The sequence below is a fragment of the Populus euphratica genome, unplaced genomic scaffold (genome assembly GCF_000495115.2).
Source record: "Populus euphratica unplaced genomic scaffold, PopEup_1.0 scaffold5.1, whole genome shotgun sequence".
Lineage (NCBI taxonomy): Eukaryota > Viridiplantae > Streptophyta > Magnoliopsida > Malpighiales > Salicaceae > Populus > Populus euphratica.
The window spans coordinates 4,893,716-4,916,905 of record NW_011499848.1 but is presented as its reverse complement, the minus strand read 5'-3'; the positions used below and the strand labels follow the sequence as shown (position 1 = coordinate 4,916,905).

Here is a 23,190-nt window from a genome sequence, read left to right as displayed (position 1 = left end):
AAAACAAAGAAATTTATGGTTGTTTTCCTTATTTATGATGAGAAATCATATTAATCCATTTTTTGTACTGTTTGCCAATAGTGAAGTGAACTATTAATATTAAATTAATGCCTTTTCTCTAAAATAAATAAATAAATCCTCCTGACAACTCAGCATTTCCATTTCTTTGACAGTCCCACTTTTCTAACAGTCCAAAAAGTCAGAATTTAAAAGAAAAGAAAATACTTTCCAAGGATCAGAAGATCCCAAATCCAATCGAGACTGACTGAATTGATCGTTGCCAGCAACAGAACCATGACAAAGAAGGCATTGTTGATAGGCTGCAACTACCCAGGAACAAAAGCTGAGCTCAAAGGCTGTATAAATGATGTCAAGAGGATGTACCGTTGTCTTGTTGATCGTTATGGTTTTTCTGAAGATAACATAACTATCTTGATAGACACGGATGATTCTTACACCCAACCAACTGGGAGAAACGTGCGCCAGGCGCTGAAGGATCTGGTTCGCTCTGCCGAGCCTGGAGACTTGTTGTTTGTCCACTATAGCGGACATGGGACAAGGTTGCCTGCTGAAACTGGAGAGGATGATGATACTGGTTACGATGAGTGCATTGTCCCTTGTGATATGAATCTTATCACTGGTAATGTCTTTATCTTCTCTTGTCTTCTGTGGTTCCTCTCTCTCTCTCTCAAGATTGGTTTTGATTGATGTGATCCGATTTAGTTTCTTTCAGTAATCTGATCGACAACAGTTTTTTATTGATCTTATTTGTTTCTGGGGTTCTCTCTCTCTTTTTTTAATTGCGATCATGGTGGATTGTTTTAGATCTTTTGTGGATAGGAAATTTGAAGGGGGAAAAACCACCTTTATTCTTTGTTTGGTTGGATCCCTGGGAAATTGATTCTAAGGAGCCGCGCTACTGTATGTGGTTTTCTAAGAAAATACCATTAGTTTTGTTTTTGGGTTTTTTTTTATTTGTCAGTGGAATGTCTTGACTCTCGATCTCTGTGCTTGAGACTGTCAATTTTGAATCTTGATTTGTTAACTCTCCTGGACCTTTGCATTTTCAATAATTTAATCTGTTGTGGTGGAGCTGTTATTGATTGTTCAAAGCTATTAGGATTGTTGAAGAGATAATTTGTGTTGTCTCTTTATTCTAACAAGAGAGATGCAGAGTCTTTGTTATTGCAAAAACAAATTGTTGGATCTTTAATCATGAGGTTTTTGATAAATACAGGTTTATTTTATTGTTTCTTGGCACGATGATCTCACATCACTTTACAAGTTCCCATGCCAGGGTATTTATAGGACACAATCCAGTTTTGCGCTCTGAAATAGTTTGGAGCCTGCTTGATGGTCCATGCATTTATTCAAAGAGAATCAATTCATTGGCAAAAAGTATTGCTGATGGATGAAGAGCATGAACCATGAATTATTCAAGCAAATAATTATAACATCAGAGCCAAGTGGTTTTTATCATTCATTTTGTTTTTATCATTCTCATGTATCCTTTGTTATTAATCTAATTGATAAAAACTCAACTTGTTTGGAAATGGAAATGATTTTATGGAATTATTTGTTTCCCTTGACTGCGTAGTTCCTAGAATGATTTGTCATAAATGTTGCTTAAGCAAATTCCATTCTAACTTCGAACTTGGATATTTGTGAACAGATGATGATTTCAGAGATTTTGTGGATCAGGTCCCAGAAGGTTGTCGCATAACAGTTGTTTCTGATTCATGCCATAGTGGTGGCCTCATTGATGAGACTAAAGAGCAGATAGGGGAGAGCACAAGGCGTCAAGAGGAGGAGGAGGAGAAAGAGGAGGAGGGGTCTTCTGGGTTTGGATTTAAAAGTTTCTTGAAACAGACTGTGAAAGATGCATTTGAATCTCGTGGAGTTCACATTCCTTCTGGGTTGCACCCCAGCCGGCGTGTCAAGGAGGAAGATTTTGATGACAGAGCAGTTGAAGGAGACTATGGTGAGCGAGAGTACGTGAAAAGTAGATCTCTGCCTCTCTCAACTCTCATAGAAATACTCAAGCAAAAGACTGGTAAAGATGACATTGATGTTGGGAAGCTGAGGCCAGCCCTTTTTGATGTCTTTGGAGAAGATGCAAGCCCTAAGGTGAAGAAGTTCATGAAGGTTATCATGGATAAACTCCAACTTGGTGATGGGGAAAGTGGAGGTGGTGGACTCTTTGGAATGGTTGGGAATCTTGCCCAGGAATTTCTCAAACAAAAACTGGAGCATAACGAGGGGTATGCACAGGCTGCTGTCGAGACTGAGGTGGGTAGCAAGCAAGAAGTTTATGCTGGAGCAACTAAGCGTGCACTACCAGATGGTGGGATTTTGATCAGTGGCTGCCAAACTGACCAAACTTCTGCCGATGCCAGTCCAGGAGGAAATTCAGCCGAAGCATATGGAGCTCTTAGCAATGCCATCCAGACTATACTTGGAGAGGCGGATGGTGACATTTCTAACCAGGAGCTTGTTTTGAGAGCTAGGAAGATTCTGAAGAAGCAGGGTTTCACTCAGCGACCTGGCCTCTACTGCAGCGACCATCATGTTGAAGCTCCATTTGTGTGCTGACCTGAATGGTTTCTCCAGTACTAAGAGATAAATAAATTTTATGTGCGTGAGCGTGTGCGTGTTTTTTGAGTGGACTGTGCTGATTTTTTGTGTTGTCCGTCTGAACTACAAAACCTTGGACCAAAAATGGTAATATTCAAGTTTTATGGCGCCTGAACCGTGATGCAGGCTGGTACAATTCACATAGACCACACTGCCGAGTTAACCCTTTCTTTTCCTAACATGTTATCCAAAATGAACCTTATTTTAATCAACGGCTGTTAAAATGAATTTAGGTGAGAAGTCTTACATTAAACTTTGAAAAGAGAAAGCAAGCAAATCAAATTAAAAGACAGAAATTGATGCATTAGTGCATTCACAAACGTCACATGTATGTTTTGGTAAAATCGACTGAACGTATAACATGCCTAGAATGTAGTTACAGGTTGGCCTTAAGAGATAAAAAGATCATAATTAAGCTCTTGCCTGTGCTTTGCAGATGGAGAAGAGGAACCCACCACATCACGGCCGCACTCGCATGAAGATGACCCCCTTCTAATTTATCCAGAAATCCTCCTTTCCATAATAACTAATTAATGGGAACGTAGTTGCACCACAAGGAGCCCCTCACATCCAACGATGCCGGAAATTCATATTCTGATTTGTGTCCCTCTATTCATTAAACACAACACTGGTGCTAAAACCTATCCAGCCTAGTTAGCAACAGAAGGTAGTCCAATTAGAGAATGTTATTGCGGTGCTCCTCGGAACGATGTTGGCAATCCAATTAGAAAGCGCCATGATTGAGGATAATATCAACATGAACACAGAAGGATTTCTTTATCAGCAATAGAATGATGATTATAGAGATTTACACAAATTAGTTCGAGTACAACTACGACTCGTACAACCTGGAACCTATAACTTACTGCCTTCTGCGATACTGTAAGAGATATACAAAATTATGAGCCAAAAAATGGAGCAAAAAAGCAAAAGACAAAAAATCAGTATGAATGAGCCTGCACAATTTCCTTGCATGGTGCAGGGAATGACTTTCTAATTTTTTCACTATGAGGTTTATGCTTGTATCTTCAGACTTGAATCACATTCTCAAGTCTCCAAAGCAACATTCTAACTTCCTGTATTGCTCACACGCTCCTTGGAACAAAAGACTGCACCATCTCAATCATCAATATCTTGGACCCATGCTAAATCTGCAACCCAGACGACATCACACTAGAATTAGATCCATGTAAATTACAATAAAACAGATTTATATCCAAGCTTATACACGCGCTCACACACAGACACACATCAAGAGAGAGAGAGAGAGAGGAAGAGGTGAGGCAACTAATTGTAGCAAGCTTCGATAACAAAACTCGTGCATGTGTGTAAAGGCAGGATAAGACTATGCATGTGAGAGAAGGTAGGGAGATAGAGAGACCTTGAAGTACAGATTCCACAGCCGCATTTGGGACAAGGAGCCCAACAATTCGCTTGTTATCTGTGGTAGTTTCTAAACGCACAACACGGAGTCGCTTTTGGCTTTGACGAGCCTGAAGAGAATATTACTTGAGGTTTCAATTAATCTCAATGGCAATTACATCAGATTGATAGTTCATTCCATGAGCTGATTCTTTAATAAAACGTTTCTTTGCTGCAAGTATTAATGGCAGTGACATGCTTTGAACACTATATAAAAATACCCCTTTGTATTAACAGGCAATGCTAAAAGGAAACAAACTGAATGTTTGGTTTCTTCTGGTGGAATACAATCAGGGACAAGGTAAGAAAATCCTGACAATAAATGATTTGGTCGAAGTCCCATAAAAACAAATCAATTCTCATAAATTCTCCATTTTATTTTAAAAAGAAAATTTTAAGTACAAGGCAGTAATATAAAGGGCTTGACCATGCATGGAAATCATAGCACACTTCAGTGTCTTTGTTTATGGTTCCTTCCACTTGATATTCTAGAACTTGTGTCACCAATGCGATACATTGCTCAGTTGAGTCAGCATGCATATATTTCTAATACCTAAAAAAGATCCACTCCATAACCAACAGCTGCTTTTCATAATTATCCAAAAAACAAAGGAAGAAGAAAGAAAACTGACCCAAGCTAGGAATCAATTAAGAAATTAACCTATCTTTCCACCTCATTCCTCATGTATATCTCTCCTCCAGACAAGTAGATCAGACTTAATAGAGCATTTTCCAAATTATTGATCAAACCTAGATCCATCAAGAGAGCAACCAACTTGAACATAAGCAATTTTGGCACTACATAATAAACGACCCTCTTGCAAATTCAAAAGTGTTGCCCACAGAAAGAAACTCATGGAATAAAATAGCAACTTCATAACTGTTAGAATGCAGTAAAAAAAATTAGATTTCAGTGAAAGTGCCACAAAGTCAAAAATCTCGAAGTGGATCGATGTATGTAAAACTGACACTCCTGGCTCAAGCGTGGTCTATAGCAAAAAGGACAAAATTGAAAAATGAGCAAGGTAGCATTTACTAAACATCATGTTCATTGGAATTAGAAATCATTAAGAAGCCCTGCATTACCTGCTTAGAAAGGGCTTTCTCGATAGTGCCCCAAACAGGAAGAATAAGACCACCCAAAACATTTACTTCCTGCTGTCTTCTGCCAACTGTACAAAAGTTTCCAAGCTTACAGTTGGGGCCATGCATGCACTGCAGGAAAAATTAACAGTAAGCTAAGGTAAGAACTGCAGGGTAACTGAAGAATTAGCAAAAAAAATTATGCACCAAGTGTACATGGAGGAAATAGTCAGTTAAGGAAGAAAATTATTTAGATTCCAGATTGATCAATACGATTATGAATGCATCACAGCAAAAGTGGGATTCAAGAAGTCACACAGTATCAAGACATGCACATTTCACTCAGGCATGATTTTGTTTGACTACATTACAAGGGGACAGTGGGATACTATCAGCAAGGAGTATCAATAACATTAATCTATCAAAGCTAAAATATTCCACCCAATTCTCTGCAAGTCACTTCCCTTGTTTCAGAGTCCTAAACTTTCCACATGGTATTATCAATTAACTCCAGTATATAATTCCCCATTTAAGTAGGAACACATTACAAACTGGAAAGTTTGCGAGGAAGATATTAATTTGAATATTCACACAAGACGTGTCTCTGACTGCTGAAATGGAAGTTGGAAGGTCGAAGCTGGCATCCAATTCATTAACAATTTGAACACACAAGATGAAGAGAAATCCACATCAAAGAACAAAACTCATCTTTCCATGTCCTAAAATGGTTGTTCACAAAGAAAAGTCAACATAAAATGCAATTAATTTTCATCACCGGTCAATCTATCATGTTAGCATTGCAGTTATGCTATATTTGATATTGCAAAATACCAATGCTAACAGCATTTATCATCTCAACATATATTCAACATGTTTTTGTACCTGTTTAGATGAAACTTCATATTCATCTTCCCAGCCACTACAAGCTTTCTCTAACGACAGCAATTTTCTATATTTGTTTTTCAACTCTGCCAGAGGCATTTCCCTGGAGAAAGAAAGAAGGGGTTAGTGAACACAATAGATTCAATATAAGCTTTGACTAAGCCTGGTGATATTTGATACCTTACCGACTCCCCAACAGCAGGTCTGACAATCTTAAACATTCCAGAAGCAGAGCTGAAGCAATGAAATAAACAAAGACACTGAAAGGATGAATACAAGAACAATAAAATAGCAAAGCACCTAATATTAATAGCACCAGAAGTTTCTAAAACACTTGTATCCTAGCATTGTGAAATGGAGATCAGAGAAGTTGATATTCATTTTGAGGCAAAATTACCACTATTGACTTGTATTAATGCCTCTAGTCAACAAAATAGCAGCAGAAGTTTCTAAAACACATGTATCCTAGCACTGTGAAATGGAGATCAGAGAAGTTGGTATTCATTTTGTGGCAAAATTACCACTATGGACTTGTCTTAATGCCTCCAGTCAAATCCTTCATTTACATTTCTCACCTCTTTTCCTATCTTTTTTACAGTGAAGAAATCTGGTAGCTAAATTGGAAATACTTTATTGAAAATCAGTTCCTCTCCAAGCTACAGTGGTCAAACATCCAGAAACTCAGGCTAGAGTTGATTTCCTTGAACCTCAGTGGACTACTGGAGTTTTGATTCACTTGCCCTCTTTGGCTTCACACTTACGTTAATCAAAGAGTAATATTTTCAAGGGAATCAACTGATTTGTGTATTAAAAATTTACGATTCACATAATAAAAACTTTACAATTCACAAATGATACACATAGAGGTGCAGTCAAATCTAGCAATACCTTTCAAATGCTAAAATAAAGTGACGTCTTCCTAACCACTCCCTCTTAGATTCATAGAATCCATCATTCAAAGAACTGAGCCCATCCTTTTGCTTCTCCTCGAGCATGGTACTTGCAGACTAGCATTAATGAACATTTACAAATTTTACAGTTATTTATCAAGATGTAATCTAGCATTCACCATTCAGAGTTAAAACATGCATGCATAAAGAAAACAGAAGAGAGAAGAAAAACACCTCCCATGTGATTCCACGGTCCAGAGTAAAAGTAAACAGAACAGTTGATGCCCCAGACATTTGATCAATGTGAACAGTCTGTAAGATAAAAGTCAACATCACTGGTTGAGTAAAGCCAGTAAAGGAACAACAAGAAAGTATACCTTGGGAGTTCCTTGTAATTCTATAATGTTCGCTTTCATATCAACAATCCCAGAATCAAGATTCCCTTCAATGCGTGCATTCTGAACAAGAAGATCTAGGATACTGACGAACAAATCAAACAGCCTGCAGTGAAAAGCAGTTTAGTGGATTGAATTTATTTCTGACTGCAACAAGCGATCATTTCTCAATCAACAAAATAGAAACCTATTTTGAATATCAGGTGGCAGTCCTAGGATCCGATTGAGGAAACGCCCAACATCGTGCATGTCTGAATCAATTATACGTCCAGACAACTTTCCATAGTCTTTCCCATTACCTATATAAAATGTGGGAATTTAGAGTTATAATTGTTACAAAAAAAAATGGTGATTAAAGATGATAAAACGGTAAAAAATTATGGCATAATAACGAAAATAAAATTAGTGGAAGTATATTCTGACAGTTCAATTCAAGTAGTAGTGAAACAAGTGTGCACAAGAAAAAAATACCAAGAACAGAGTCTCTAACTATTCCAACAGACACAAGAGCAGCTTTTGCCTTCATTATAAAATCTTGAACTGTCTCTGGCTTTTCAGATGAACATCCAGGAGGTACAACTGGCAGAGTATCCTGAAAATTGAATTTTAGTTATTCCCAACAATACCTGGCACTCCATTTTTCCACTATAAATCTAGCACGAAGAGCAATACTAAAATATTATCAAGAAAAAAGTGATGAACACCTGCTCCATAATCCCTCTATACATCACTGTCAAAGCCTTTTTCCCATACGCACTATCATAATTGTAAGCACTCAATGAAGGCCCTGCCCTGCAAAACATTTACACATAATGAGACATACAATCAAGCAAAAGACATCAATGATAACTGCTATTGTTCCCCAGAGGATAAAATATCCAAGTTACCTGCGGTCGCCCTGTGTTAAAGCCCCAAGAGATTCCAATCTCTTGGCGACAATAGATGCAAAGCGGCGTTCTCCACCAAGATTAGTAAATAATAGCCTGCCAATGGAGATAGAGAGAGAAAGAGGTATGTTTTTGGCCCAACAATTTATGATGTCGACTTTACGCTTTGCAACTATTAAGCATCTATATGTTAACTCTACTACTTTCAAACAAAACTGAAGACAACTGAAGACAACAGTTTTATTATTCTGGTAACAAACATCAGCAATGACCAAAAAGGCATGATCAGATCAAATAACCATGGTTTCAGAAACTGTAGCTTAAGCCTATCCAAAGAAATCTTAATTTTTACCCATCCATTGTGTAAAATAACAATCTTTCTCAAGGCTTCACCCAAATTCTAACTTTGTCCCATCTTTGTTTTGGTAGCACATTCAACCTCAACCATTTGCCTCGCTAGTAACTTCTATCTTCTGCCATCTGATATGACCTCTAACTTCCTATACACGCACACAATTCCATAATTTCCTTCAAGAACTTCGTTTAATAAAATCATAATGCCATGTATAATTTTGCGTGCAATGTCAAACACTATACTACATCAAGTCTCCCAGCTTCATGCTCACCATTTAGTCATGCATGTATGAAAATGGAATCACCTCAAGTAGCTCAGAAGAAGGCTTCTCCGGTTGTTATTGAGACAAGTTAGCAGAGCTTATAAGCACTTACTACCTCACCTACCTAATTTGAAGTTCATGTCAACACTCCTCCCAGCGCTTGGATTATTTTATCAACTGAAACTAATCTAAGCCCGCACCCAAAGATCCCCATGCCCCCCAACTACTATTTTAACATTTATAAAATTAAGAGCAATATGCTTTTTTAAATCATTCACTCTTGAAGAGCCAAATGGCTAGCAAACATGACAACTATAAAAAAGTGGGGGGAGTAAGCTTAGGAATTTTACATTTAATATAAAACAAAATAAAGATAAAATATTAATTCAAAAGGTTGAGTATTTAAAATGACACTTGTATACTGATGCAATGAGAAAATCAAATAGATGAAAGAGAATTAAACATGCATGGCCCAGGCCTACCTATACATGGGCGCAGAAGCTTGATTTGATCGGTGTGTTCTTCCAAACTGTTGAATTGCTCGGTCAGCACTCCAAGGAAGTTCTAGAGTTAAATGAACCCTTCTTTTCTGTTGGTAGAAATGTCAGATAGCACTTAATGAGACAATTACTTACAAATTGTGCAAATTACAAAAGCAGATCAAGGAAGAAATAATTTTTTTTATGTGGATAGAAATGTTGGCATCTAATTGGAAGTGACAGCTTTAAAAAATGTACAAATTATACAAAGCAGAACCATGCAGAAATGAGACGAAGATGCCAAAGAATCATGCAAAACAAATCAACTTTAGAGATTTTCAAAGAGCAATACCAAGCAAACAAAAAAACTCAGAGCATGGGGCACACCTGATTTTTTGCTCTTCTGTCTGCCTGTAAAGACACACCAGCTGATCCCGCTTCAGAAATGATGGCAACCAATTTCTTACCATCCATGAAAAGCTGCTTCTCATGCATGTTGACCATTTCCATGGTGACATCCTTTCTAAAGTATAAGAAAACAGAAGCAAAAACAGTCAGGTGGAATGAAATCAAACAACAAGTGAAAGGGGAAACACACAGCAACTTACGAGTTTCGTGGCAGATAAGTTACACCTTTTCCACCGGTGGCCCTTACAAGCATGCCTCTCCTCCCAGTCATTTCAGAAATTTTATCAGGGCCTCCAAGCTGCAAATATTAAATGCTCGGTCAACAGGGTTTCTTTATTTCCAAAGGAAGAGAATATTATTAGATCAAAGAGAAAAGAAGATTACAATATGCAGAATAAGACATCATCCATGACAGAATAAACAAACCAGAAAAAAAAAAAGAGCTTCCTAACAGATTTACATATCAACCAGGGTAATGGAAAAGCTTACTGAGTTGTGTGAAGTTATTTGAAAATATCCGTGACCCTATAATATTCCACAGGTAACTGGAAACATAACACTTATAAAAACACACTTCCTTTTATCACCAGAAGGGAAAAAACAAAAATAACAGACAGGAGAAGAAAACTATGAACTAGAGACTACATAACTAAGGTAACATTTGATATGGAAGCTTGCAAGGACTAAAACACAATTTCACTGCATTGTGACTCAGCAACACAGCAAAAATCAGTGCCCATTTAGTAATGCTATATAAATAAAAATACACTAGAAGAATTTGTTGTCACTCTCCATGCCCCCGGAGCCCAGTAAAAGGGGAAATTTTGGTTATAAAAGCAAAACATTCTTACAAATTAAAACTCTTTACAGGATTTGATAACTTGTCAGGAAAACAAGCGTCGGCTATAAAAAAATATTACAAAATGTTGAATGTGGGTAACTGCTTGTCAATAATGTATGCATATCTAGGCTTACATACAGCACACCATAAATATACATATAAGTATGGGTGTGCGCGTGTATTAGAGAGAGAGGAGAGTCAGAATGTGGTTGCTACCTGATCAATAATATCATCCAAAGGATTGTTTGGAAGATCCAAGGATCGAATTATCTCCAAAATTTTTGATTTGCGTTCCAAAGCTGTTTCATACCTAATATCAAGCTCATAAATTATATAATGATGCTTTTAACAATTGGTGATTTAGAAACACCATGACCATCAGCAGCCCACCATGACCAACAGCAGTCCAGATGAGAAAAGTAATCATAGAAGGAATAAAATTACTAAGAAACAGGAAAAACTAATTAGCTTCCACAAGATAGGCTACCTCTTTGTAAGTTCAACAAGATAGGCATGCTGTTGTTGAAGAAATTCTTCTGTTTTTTCCTTGCACGAATGACATGACCAGTCTTCAGATACTACATCTGTAACAGGTGGCACTAAACATGAAGGATGGACCAGCTGTCCACAACAAGAACATTGGAGCAATTTCTTCCTTCCCTGCGGTTAAAATTTTATAAATAATAGCACCTTACTGATATCAAAACCACAAAAAAAAATCAGAAACTACCTCTTCTGAATTGCATATCTCGCAGATCTGAAACTCATCATCAGATCCATTGGATTCACCTCCAGAATCAGCTGCATTGGCTAAAAAGAAATTAGGAAAGGTGGGGGGGAGCAATTTCAGAGTTATACAAGAGAAAATGCCTCCAGACTTAAGCAGTAAAGCCCCATATTGCTAAAAAATTAAAAAAAAATGGCATCAATAAATTTGGCCGGTGACTTTACTAATTCAGGAAAAGGTAATGCGAGTACAAGGACAAAAGGAAGTTCACATGAAGAGACAGAAAACATAAGAATAAAACTATACAAGAGCATTAAAAGGTTCAGACACTAGATTTCTTCTCTCTCTCTTTTCTTCAACAAATGAAGATCAGTCATGTACTAAGAATGCAAGCAAGAAGCATCATTTTGCAAACCCATGATATAACAAAAGAGAGAATCACGTTTGGTACATGGTTAACTGCACTAAATCAATTAATGTCAGACTTCAGAAAACTTACTTCCAAACCCTTCATCAAAGTCATCATCACTCTCAGGTTTCCATCTTGCAGCTTTTCTGACTCTCCCTTTCGATGAAACACCAGGTGTTGCAGAGTGCCTCTTCCGTTGAAGTTCCTTTACACCTTCCTCTCCTACATAAAACAAGAAAGCAAACTCCATAATCCATATAAGCCGTAATGCATAAGGTTCAATTAACACATATCATAACCACATAATTACCTTGTTGCTCTGGTTTTTCAGGCAGAGGATAATTTTCTTCCACAAATTTCAGCAGCAACTCTCGAGGACCAGAAATAAAATCATCAAGTTCAGAACCCTGCTCAAGAAAGTATAAATGGCATTCAAATAAGAAACTAAACGATGCCAATTGGAAGAATCACATGGAAATGTGTGCACCACATCAATGAATAAATGACATGCGCACATATTTTGAAACAGCTTCCTCAGTTCGAGCCTCCCCAGTGCTCTGTAGGCCGATAACAACACACTTTTCTTCTGTCAATGCTTGCTTAGCTATTCTTACAGCAGCAGGCACCTTAGCTGACATGCACATGTGTCTAAAGAAGCGCTGCCACAAAATGAATGAATGAACGAATGAAAAAATGAATTAGAATAACTTGTCAGACAATAAAATAAGCATTTTACAAAAAGAGGATCAATGAAAAACATTTAAACCACTAGGGAAGGCCAAACCTGATGGCTTGACCAATACACTCTCCACAATTGACTAGAGTTAGGTTTGTCATTGGTGAGAAAGGTGCTTGCTGAAAGCAACTCCACTCGTAACTCTGCCCAAAATTCTGCTGCTTTTTTGTACATGTCCTAAGCAATTCAGAATCCAATATGAGAAAACTATAGGGATTATTTATCAAAAAAAGAAATGAGAAAAATCAAGAGATTCAGGGAAACTACAGGTGCAATAAAAACGGGGAAAAGGCAATGCTTTATTGGGTGTTGATAGTCCCCACCTAGGAGATTCTGAATCCAGTTAGTAGGGATCCGTGGAAAAACTCAAGCTCCTATAAACTAAAGGAATGGATGAGTGACAGAAAGGAACATTCAAACACCACATTCAAGATGAGGTCCGAAACTTCGAACGAGGAGTTCTCATCCTTCCTCACAAGTGAGAAGTCAACAATGATACATAGGAAAGTAATTTGCTAAAAATTCCCACTTTTAGTTGACAGCTATTTCAAATCAATTGATATTAACAAACAGATAATTTCCACAACGCTACAGAAACCTCACCCAAAAATTTGACAAGGCACTTAAAGGACAGAGGCCCCGTTAATAAATCCTAATGAGAGTGTCATTCTACATTCTTGGTGCATTAAATTGGTGGGTTCAACGTATTCTTGGCCACATGGAGTATGGGGACAATCAGCTGGGAAAAAAGAACAAAGACCAGAACCAAGCAGGTAAATAAGTAAAATAGCAGGGCATTTTGCAGGGTTACTAATCTAAGGTTGTTCTGTCCAGAAATGAGATTGACTGACCTAAACATGATTACCTAAATATAACCTCTCTTTACCTTCCACGCTACTTGGTTTGTTGAGAGCATAAAATTGACCACGAAAAAAAATATGCTAAAATGATTTGCTGACGATGTCTAAGTTATCAGCATATTTAAGAATAAAAAACAAAATTGAATAAGTAACAAGCAATGTTGAACTGCCCTGCTATTTAAAACATCTTGCGGACCAATGTGAAAGGAAAACATCCAGCAGAACTTGGTCTGGGGCATCAGACAAATTTCAAAATTCATGGCAAGCAAACAACATCCACTTGCTCAAAACAATATATTTGGCATGGAAACACCATACACGGTGCTTTTATTTGGACATGTTACTGGGGTTAGAAACCAGCACAGCTCTGTGGTGCAAAGGGTAAAGAAGGAAAGGGGGAGATCAAAAAAGACCAACTATAGTTAAGTGAATACGAGGAAGTAAAGTATAAAAAAAGGTCAAAATCATAATCATAGCTCATATAGATCCTTGGAAGGCAGTAACAATTTCGACCATCAATTCCTATGTCTCATACTGGAAAGCCAATTGATGCTTCTTACCATCATCACAGGTTCTAAGGGCGCTTCAACAATTTCAAATTCTGCCCCTTTATAGCTAAGGGTACGACATACATACATTCCCCTGAAAATCAGAAGTTGATGACAAATTATATAATAAATTCCTAAAAATAAATCTAGTTTACAAAGTCATTTCAACCATAACAACCTTGCTTTCATGTCCATGGCAACAAGTTCCAATGCTCCAACACCACCTTTTTCAAGAACACCTGCAAAACTATTATTTAGCTAACTTTGAATGGTGAACATCGTATTTAACTACCGACATAGAAGCAGCAAAAACAAATCACAGAAAATGCCCATAGTGGAGATTTATGGAAGCTTAACACACAAACACACAGAAGAGTTCCAGAACAACAAGCAATAAGCATATAATATCAAGCGAATCAATCAGCAGCAGCCTGCAGATTCCAAAATTTATGGTTATATCATCTGGTAATTTCAATAACACGTTTCTTGATAACTAAATGCAAATATCTCAGTGTTTCTAATTATTTGCTCTTCTTCTAAGTTCTTAATTATCATTATAACATGTAGTTTCTTGTCACAGCCTAGCATCTAAGATATAAAAACTTTCTTTGATGGTCACCTCCAGAGTCCCAACACAAATAACTCAAGATATTACAAATATTAGTTTCTCTTTACTATGTAATCTTATGGAAGAAGTTAGATCTTTCTTCATTCTTTTTCATTATATCCAGTGGTGTTCTAGAAATTGCACCTAATGTTATATACCAAGGGAATTATGATGATTGTTTCAGATATCCTACACTCTTTTTCTCAGGAGCTTTTTGTGGCTTAAGTTCAATATATTATTCATGCATTTTGTTCAAGGTTAATTCAATACTAGACAAATTATAACTCCTTTACTTAAGCCTCTATCTCCCTAGATTAATAATTATGATTGAGCAACTATAGGATTAAAAGGAACGAGTACTGCTGCTTATGCACAAAGCATATCGCTTTGTTGCCAGAAACCCTCCCTACCGAAAGGCAATCCTCTAAACTCACCTTGACATGTAGAGAAGCACACAAGCATTTCAATTATACAGCCCTTACAATTGACAGTTAAACAGATGACTTTATGTCTCTGCATGGGCACATTTATGAAAGCGAGAGAGAGGAGGGAGGGAGTTCAGCAACTAACTCATGCCTTCCAAATAGGATCTTGAAACAAATGCATACAAACTTTTCAAGAAAGTAAACAACAGCAGATTCAATTATCCAATAGAGAAGGAAAAACAGATTAATATGATTTATGAATAATGTTCCTATAACAGTTAGCATTACAAAACTAAACCTTTTGGTGGGAGATCAATTAGGCCTCTACCATTTATGTACTCAACTATACTATTCTACTGCTTCCAACTAAAACCAGTTTTGTTTTGTAATTGAAATTCTTCTAACTCAAACATCATCTTACCAAAGTTGAACAAAAGAAAAAATGTGGCACAGACAACATGAAAACAGAAATGATAGAGGAACATAAGAGAGGAGAGCTAGGAATAAAATGCATGAACTTATCACACCTAGAAACTTCTGGAAAACATCAAAACATGTTCCATCTCCCCAAAGACCAAGCCTGACCATATAACCCATATTTCGGGGCTCAGATGCACCGGTTGCTGAGCAATAGATAACACGTGCTCCAGGAAGTCGGGCCTGTTGTATTGGAACATGAATATTGAAAGTTAAGATCTCGGGGAAACCTGATTTAATCATCCAAAGCCACTTTGCAATAACAAATAGCATAGCAAAACCATGATCATTACTCCAAAATTTTTAAAAAAAAAAACAAAAGCATCAACCAAACTTGTGAATGATTGTGTCATATATGGCATAGCAAGTGTGACCATAGGCGTGTCCATGCACATCCACCAGCATGATTTCCTGAGCATGTCAGCTTTTTCGTGCGTGCACATGCACATGAGAATAGAAGCATAGAAGAAATAAATAGAAATGCATTGCATGCAACCCACAAAAGAAATCATCAAAACTGAAAAAGACCCTTGGAGGCTTAACACAATTAGCAAGTGGTTTTGCTCCCCACATTATCCTCTAGCATTTGAATCCTAGGAGAGAGCATAAGAAAATAATTCTTATGAATTTAAAAGTCTAAGTGTGGATGGCCGCCATAAGCCCCAGCTAAGGAGGGATCAGAAGAAGAAGCCTTTCTTCCATCCCCACTTAATAGTTCCCATTATACCTCCGTAAACAGAAACCAAAAGTTCTTTTAAAAATAGGAGTGATACACACTTGGCAACTGCAAACTTATGCCATAAGTTCTTGGAATAACAATTTCCGTAACACACCATCTTCCATGGTCATGTCATAACCATAAACGTTTCCTGTGTACATTTGTCCCTTTCACATATAGGACAATTTAATAGCTTAAATCACTATAATAATTTAATGGAAGTGAAAACTGTAAGAAGAAACCTCTAAAGTTTTTATAAAAAAATATCTTAAATACCACCAGAAAGGTATTCACATGATTAGATTACAGAGAAGAATGATGATACCTACATTGTACAGACATAAATGAGCAAATCTCAAACACCTAGTAAAAAGGAAGTGCAGAACAGGCAAGGAAAAAATCTTCTCTGGAAATCAGTTTCAAGGACAAACCTGAATATCAAGAACTGCTTCACCTGTCCGTGTGGGTTGACTTCCAGCTTCAGGTATCAAATTTTTTGCTTTGTGGCACTACAATAAAGCCATGGATCCTTAGCAATGAAAATTATAAGGATGTATTGAAACACAGCACTCAATGAGTCAGTCAAATAACAAAAACTTTGCAAGGTCTGACTGTCAAAGCGACAAACATAAGACAAACTTCCAAAAGAAGTATACTACCTCATCAAATATTAGAAGACCATCAAATCCTGATCCACACCACTGCACAAGCTGCTGCAGACGAGAACGACCTTTTTCAGAAGATGCAATGAGGCTACTGTATGTCAAAAATACAACACCCTCTCGGACCCCAACAGACTTCGAATCAAGCTTAGAATAGGGCAGCTTGTTCAAAGCATGTACTGCATGGAGAAATAAGAAGTATTATGTTGGTTTTTTCCATTTATGGATTACAAGATAATGACAGCAGATTGTATTTAAAAATCTCAAATTTGCAGCCAGAAGCCAAGTATAAGCAAATGATATTTTGTCACAAAAGAGTTTATCAGCAGCTCTCAAGTTTGGGTTTCAGTTTTAAGTGATTCTGTATCCTCTGCCACTTCTTTATCAAACTATTTCTACACATCCTAACACCCCAACTAGCTCAACCATGCCAACAGATTACCAAAATCACTAGAATTAAACTTCTTACTTCCAACAAAGGTAGTTAACATAAAAAAAAGCAACCTTTTAGCATTTAAAATAGCCATGTTGAAATAATATGATTCTACCCAGCTTTAGTATACTTTATTGATATAATTCTCTCCAATGGTCTTCGGAGGGGTCTGAAATTTTTTTAAAAAAATTTTCATGCCATCTCTCCCAAAATGAACACATTAGTTTTTCCTTTATATCATATTCTGGAAAGCTAATTTCCCAACAAAGTTAATGCTTTCATCTGGACTGTTTCTCAAGTTGATAATAATGAATTGTTACAGATTAGAGGACCTCACAAGACCTTATCTCCTGAAATTGGCGTAATGAGTCACCAAGTCTCACAGTCATTTGTTTTTACATTGTCCAGTGGTTTGGGAAATGTGAAAAATATCAATGGCTTGTGGTGGTGAGCCTTGGGGTATCCTAATAGGGTGGAAGATTTTCTGCAGGTTTCCTTTACGGGTTTTGGGCAGAGGTATGTTTATGGAATTTGTACAATGAATGCAGTCTTTCAGAGGATTTGGCTGGAGAAAAATGCAAGAATTTTCAGGAATCAACTTATCAACTGACTTCCAATAATTTGTTATGGGATAGAAAAGTTTTTTCTGCATCCTTATGGTGTGTCATGCTTCTAGCACGTTTAGGGGAAGTATCATTAACTGACACTCAACTGAGATGTGGCTGCTTTAGTTTTGTAATCTTTTGCTTTGCTTCTTTGCTGCAGCCTTAATTGACATTGTCTTATCCTCCATTTTGTGATTGTACTTCTACTCTTTTCAACATTTACACAGTTTCTTTTATATTAAAAAAAAAATCACTAAAAACAGAACTTCAATATTCCATTTTTTGAACCTTGTTAAAGAAGAAAGTTAAATCATTGCCCGAGTATATTCACACTATGACAGTTTATAATTTGCAGTGGTAATCTATCTATTGCAACTCACTGGGAAAAAATTGAGCAACAAAAAAGTACTTGGTTCATATTTATAATTTTTCTGTCTCCTGTATATAATTTAGCTTTTCCAAGTATTTCAAACCAGATTTTCCAAGAATCAAATGATCGCATTGCAATTTAAAATGGCATAAACATCCAAAGCAATCACCGGTAACACTTGAAACAGAACCATAGTCCACACACTACAACAAAATTAGGGAGAACTTTCATTATCAAAACTTAAAGAGAATGCAATTAATCAAAAATCTTACTGTTACAAGGATTCACTACTAAGAGAAACTTCTCCATCTACTTTACTATGCTTTTACAGATAGAATAAAACATTTGCATACATGTAAACGGTGTACAATGAGATGATCACTACTCAGAAATATCCAAACAAGGCAAGGCCAAAAGTGCTCAGTAGCACAAATAAAAGCTAATGTGGAAAATAACAACAACAAAAATAATAACAATGATAAAAGAAAAACAAAACCCAAATATATTTACTGTATACTCACATCTGATGTTTCGTTTGCTCCTCTAATCCATATAAAAATATTGCAGAAGATTTAATTAAAAAAACATTTATTCTACCACCAAAGCAAGAAAAATATCCTCTCAAGTCCCTAAACTCTCGTTTTCCAAATTTCTGTAACTCCACACATTAAAGCAAACCTTTCCACACCCAATCTTGAACAAATAATTCTGATTTCAAATGGTATGCTACTTCAATCATTAATCCCATATGTCAAACAGCTAAAACAGAATATTATTATTGCATAAAATCATCACATAAGCTAGCAAAGACTTGAGAATTTACCTTCAACATGTGCTGCCCCAACATCATCCAGGTCTCTTCTTGCATCGAACTTCAAGTCTGAACCAACAGAAATCCACCTGTGTAAGAGCATTAGAGAAGATGAAAAACATTATAGAACATGGGTTGAAATATAGCATCCTTCCTAGCTGTAAATGCAAATTAATAACTTAACAGTCCAGTAATAGCCACAAAAAATGAACAGAGGACGAGGATAGATTGAAGGCCTGCATGCAAATCAGTGAGTGTAACCCAAAACTTACAATGCTTTCCTCCTTGCATGGTGCCAGTTTTCCCATATCAAGCCCGCAATTGTCCTACCTTTACCCACACCAGCTCCGTCTCCAATAAAGAATCCAGCCCTGGCACCATTTGGAAGGTGTTGAAGGTGCCTCTGTCATCCAATCAAAAATAACATATAAGTAGTGGCACACAAAATCACCTACCATAAGTTCTATTGTAGAAAACAACCTGACATGCATAGACTAATGTCTCAATCTGCAAGCATGACAAAGCCTTTGAACTTTCTAAATCATCCTTGATTTTTAGATCATAAGTGGGCTCAGGTGGCTGCACTGCAGACAAGGAAGAAGTCTCCACAATAGGATCAGGATGAGGTGGTCCAATAGATAGTTTTGGAGGTCTCTGCATAAAGGAACGCATAAACATCAACTAAATTCTACTGCTCAATAACCAAAAACTATACACAAGCCAGAAGTTCAGAAATCCAGAGAATGTCATTGCAGAACTTCTAATGTGAAGCTTTTAGAAATAATACTCACATAATCTGTAAAAGTTTCTCCCACAGTGCCACCTTCATCTTCTTCTCTCTCCACTTCAATGGCTACCTGACAGGTTTTAGTGTCAAAAAGGATGAAACAAAGAGGAATATGAACAAGAAAGTTAACATATTTTCAAATCACCAGCTTCCACAAGACATCCCACAAGAGGGCACTCGAATATGCATCTTAGATCTTTTGAATTTTGTTTGGCAGGTTGATGGTGAGAAAAACTTTTTTTATTATTTTTAGATAAGAGAAGGGGCATCCAAGATCTTTTGAGTTTTGTTTGGCAGGATGGTGGTGGAGAAAAAAATTTTTAGTTTTAGATAAGAGAAGGGGTGCCAATTTATAAACCCTGAGCTTTGATTTGGTGGGAATGATGACAAAGCTGGTTGAATATGGATGTCATTTTGCACTTACCAAGCTATTTCAGTCCTGGTAGTGATACTTGTTGTTAGAAACGGAGTATTTCTACAATTTTCCAAATTTGTCAGTAGAGACAAGCTTGTTTCTATATTTGCTAGAAATTGTTAATAGCAGGATCTAGGTTCCTATTTTATATATTGGTGCCCAATGTTCCCTAAGCAAATGGATTTCGTTCAAGATGTTTTCTAATGATATAAGAATGTCTGAGTCTTCCTATTTAGGAGTCCAAGTCCAACTAGGTTACAAATATTTCAAGTAAATACATATGTTTGTAATCCTTGAATTCAATTGGAAAGTTCTGTGAATAACTTCACTACCTTTTCTCCACACTCACAAAGTGTCACGCTTCCTTCCTGGGAATGATCTTAACAGAGGGTATTCTTCTTTCCTTTCCTGAATTAACCCAGAAATCAACTTTTCAATCGCTCTTTCAGGATCTCTAACATAATCATCGGAGAACCTTGTAAGAGCAATAAGCTCCCTTCTAACGGGTTTTAGAAAACTAAATGAATAAACACAACCCACTTCTCTTAATTCCCAGTCTCATTGTGTACCAAAAACCTCGCAAGGAAGGTCGTGAAACGAAGAACTCCTAATGTTGAAATTTAGAAGTAGAAGACCTAAATAAGCCACCACGTCACCCAACTGAGAAACGGCAGTGTCCTCCACCCTCTAGTACATTGCCAGCTTACAATGCAGCTACTAAAAGCTTAACCTTTTCTTTCTGTTAGCACTTAGCACGCATACATTTCTAGTAATTATGAGTGTTTCCCTTATTCACTACAGCTACTACTGCTTAGAAGCAGCACTCAGCAGAAAGCCCTAATTTTTTAAAATTCAAATAAATTTTACTCCATTTAAATAAATACACGAAAAAAAAATCAGAGAACAATTGATGCAAAACCTCGTTGACTTCTTCGGGGGGAGGAGGAAGAACTGGTCGCGGTAGAGGAGGAAGAGGAAGCACCGCTCGCGAAGGAGGAGGAATAGCAGGGGGAGGAGAAAAGAGCTGTTTAATCTTCGACAAATCAACAGCGAGATCGATAAAACACTGAGGGCACTGAAACCGAGCCAGACCATGAGGAACATTCAAAATAGCCTTGCAATTAGCACAAGGCAGTTGCATCTTGGTCGGATCGACACCGTGAGCAGGCGCTTGCAGTTGCGAAGGCGACGTAATTTTATGGAGCATATTGTTATTGTTTTGAGGCGGCGGAGCCACAGCCTTTTTCATGAGCTCAGGCGGCAGCATTTGCGGCATCTTACATGAAGGACAGACGAATTCCGTGATTCCGGGTCCGACGGTTAAGATCATTCGGCATCCAGCGCAGCGGACCTGGACGCTGCCGCCTGCAGAGTGAGGTTGTGGTGATGGTTGTGAGGCCAGCGGCGGTGGTGCCGATGGCTGAGTCATAATATAATAATTTATTTTCTGATTGGGGGGAGGTAAGTGGTGGTGTGGAGAAGTAGAACTGCTGGGGATGGGGGCGCGAAGGGGTTTCTGTTGGGAGTTAGAAGGTTTTTTATCTCTGTTTTTTTTCTTTTTTTGATCGGGTCTCAGTTTTTTACTAAAAAATTCTCAGTTTTTTTTTATCAATCCAGGAAATGATATTTCGCTGTGGCCGGGTAGTGGACTGATAACCGAACGCGCGTTGCGCGTGATCGGGAGAAGCACTTTTTTCTTATCGGAATAAACCCTGGGAGGTTGCTTTGCTTGTCAGATAGCGATTTTTAAAAGGCGGAAGGAGTTTGTTTTTAATGTGTTTTTATTTTAAAATATATAAAAATATTTTTTATTTTTAAAAATTATTTTTGATATTAGTGTATTAAAATAATTTAAAAATATTAAAATACATATTAATTTTTAAAAAAAAATAATTTTAATTTAAAAAAATATTCTAAAACACAACAAAAACAAATAGGATATTTTTAGAGTCGGGATTTCTGAATATTACATATATTTGTATATATTTTGTATCTTGTTAATCTTAATGAGTTGGACTTAATTATAATTTGAATTTGAATTTTAACTAATAAATTTAAAACTTATTGTAAATTGTTATAAATAATTCAGATTTAATACATAAATAATCAATAAAATAAAATAATCAGTTGTAAAAAATAATACAACACAAGATAGTAAATTAAGTTTATTATTATGGAATTTATAAATCAAGTAAGTTAACCATTTCTTAAAAAAATCTATCCATATTTATTTCTTATATTTTTAATGTAATATTATTTATAATATTTATATTATCTAAATTCAAGTTAAATAATACAAACATTATAAATAAACCGGTTTTTTTTCAACACCCTATGCTGGCGAGCTATGCCTTGTTATTCCGGGCCCTTCCACAAAATTTACAAAAAGTGACGTGGACGAAGCATCAATCGTCTCCTCCCGATCATGCTCGGCGAACCGTAAAAGTCGTGCGATCCACCTCCACTGCTCAAAGCCTCTTGGAAAACATATCTCAGCCCTCAGGACTCCTCACAGCACCCTGATGCTGTGTTTAGTTTCCGCGGTTATCCGCGTGTTTCAGGAAATTTATTTTAAAAAATATATATATTATTATTTTTCTAATTATTTTAAAATCATAATAAAAAATATTATTTTAATATATTTTTTAAAAAAATAATTATCATGCTACCAAACAACCTAAATAGATTAAAAGCTTACGATGATCTATTATTATACGCATTTGGATTGCTATTTAAGGGCAAGTTTGTTTATAGATTTGAAAGTATTTTAAAAATTAATTTTTTAATGTTTTTAAATCATGGTATTAAAAAATAATTTTTTAAAAAATATATTTTTAAAAAAATATCATTATCATAATATCAAATTAACTCTAATTTAATAAAACATGTAAATTTCACACTATGTTCTTCGTTTCTATTCTTTGTTTATTTCCATCTTGTTTTAATTTTATCTAGATTTTTCAAAGTTTGCTCGCTAATTTATTAAATTCTAGCTCACCATGTGATTTTTTAATAAAAAATGATTTACACAGGGGATTTGTTTTTGAAATATTAATTGTTGC

General features: G+C 36.5%; 2 protein-coding genes across 5 annotated transcripts; one reads left to right on the top strand and one right to left on the bottom strand.

The window, feature by feature from the left end:
• Window positions 1-147: 147 nt before the first annotated feature.
• On the top strand, window positions 148-2,783 carry MC4 (metacaspase 4). The gene is made up of 2 exons (XM_011016032.1): window positions 148-640; window positions 1,673-2,783. Exons 1-2 carry the CDS (start codon window positions 295-297, stop codon window positions 2,590-2,592), a joined length of 1,266 nt encoding a protein of 421 aa, XP_011014334.1. The 5' UTR covers window positions 148-294; the 3' UTR covers window positions 2,593-2,783.
• A 603-nt stretch (window positions 2,784-3,386) lies between these two features.
• EMB1135 (RING/FYVE/PHD zinc finger superfamily protein) lies at window positions 3,387-21,833 on the bottom strand. Of its 4 annotated transcripts, none has more exons than XM_011016044.1 (32): window positions 21,048-21,831; window positions 19,718-19,783; window positions 19,407-19,580; window positions 19,199-19,329; window positions 18,939-19,015; window positions 16,705-16,886; window positions 16,477-16,554; window positions 15,378-15,510; window positions 13,997-14,057; window positions 13,831-13,912; window positions 12,459-12,587; window positions 12,190-12,333; window positions 11,985-12,081; window positions 11,765-11,896; window positions 11,269-11,339; window positions 11,026-11,198; window positions 10,755-10,848; window positions 9,898-9,995; window positions 9,677-9,812; window positions 9,293-9,399; window positions 8,194-8,289; window positions 8,011-8,098; window positions 7,778-7,898; window positions 7,494-7,605; window positions 7,289-7,412; window positions 7,146-7,223; window positions 6,910-7,028; window positions 6,202-6,255; window positions 6,022-6,124; window positions 5,143-5,271; window positions 4,016-4,127; window positions 3,387-3,785 (listed from the first exon to the last, which is right to left on the bottom strand). In XM_011016044.1, the coding sequence occupies exons 1-32, from the start codon at window positions 21,555-21,557 to the stop codon at window positions 3,754-3,756; spliced, it is 3,843 nt and encodes a 1,280-aa protein (XP_011014346.1). In that variant the 5' UTR covers window positions 21,558-21,831; the 3' UTR covers window positions 3,387-3,753. The 4 variants fall into 4 exon arrangements, 3 of the variants coding, with proteins under 3 accessions (XP_011014346.1, XP_011014363.1, XP_011014354.1); XM_011016061.1 differs by having other exon boundaries at window positions 19,718-19,779; window positions 21,048-21,129; XM_011016052.1 differs by lacking the exons at window positions 3,387-3,785; window positions 4,016-4,127 and adding an exon at window positions 4,918-5,027 and having other exon boundaries at window positions 5,097-5,271; window positions 21,048-21,833.
• Between the last annotated feature and the right edge of the window lie 1,357 nt (window positions 21,834-23,190).

What these genes read in the sequence shown, in the direction of transcription:
- EMB1135 (XM_011016044.1), bottom strand. Translation starts at nt 21,557, where the DNA reads ATGACTCAGCCATCGGCACCACCGCCGCTGGCCTCACAACCATCACCA. An exon ending in GTCTTCTAATATTTGATGAG is followed by an intron (nt 16,555 to 16,704) that starts GTAGTATACTTC and finishes GCTTTATTGTAG; the next exon opens with TGCCACAAAGCAAAAAATTT. An exon ending in TGTTTTCCAGAAGTTTCTAG is followed by an intron (nt 14,058 to 15,377) that starts GTGTGATAAGTT and finishes ATAGTTTTGCAG; the next exon opens with GTGTTCTTGAAAAAGGTGGT.
- MC4 (XM_011016032.1), top strand. Translation starts at nt 295, where the DNA reads ATGACAAAGAAGGCATTGTTGATAGGCTGCAACTACCCAGGAACAAAA. An exon ending in TGATATGAATCTTATCACTG is followed by an intron (nt 641 to 1,672) that starts GTAATGTCTTTA and finishes ATTTGTGAACAG; the next exon opens with ATGATGATTTCAGAGATTTT.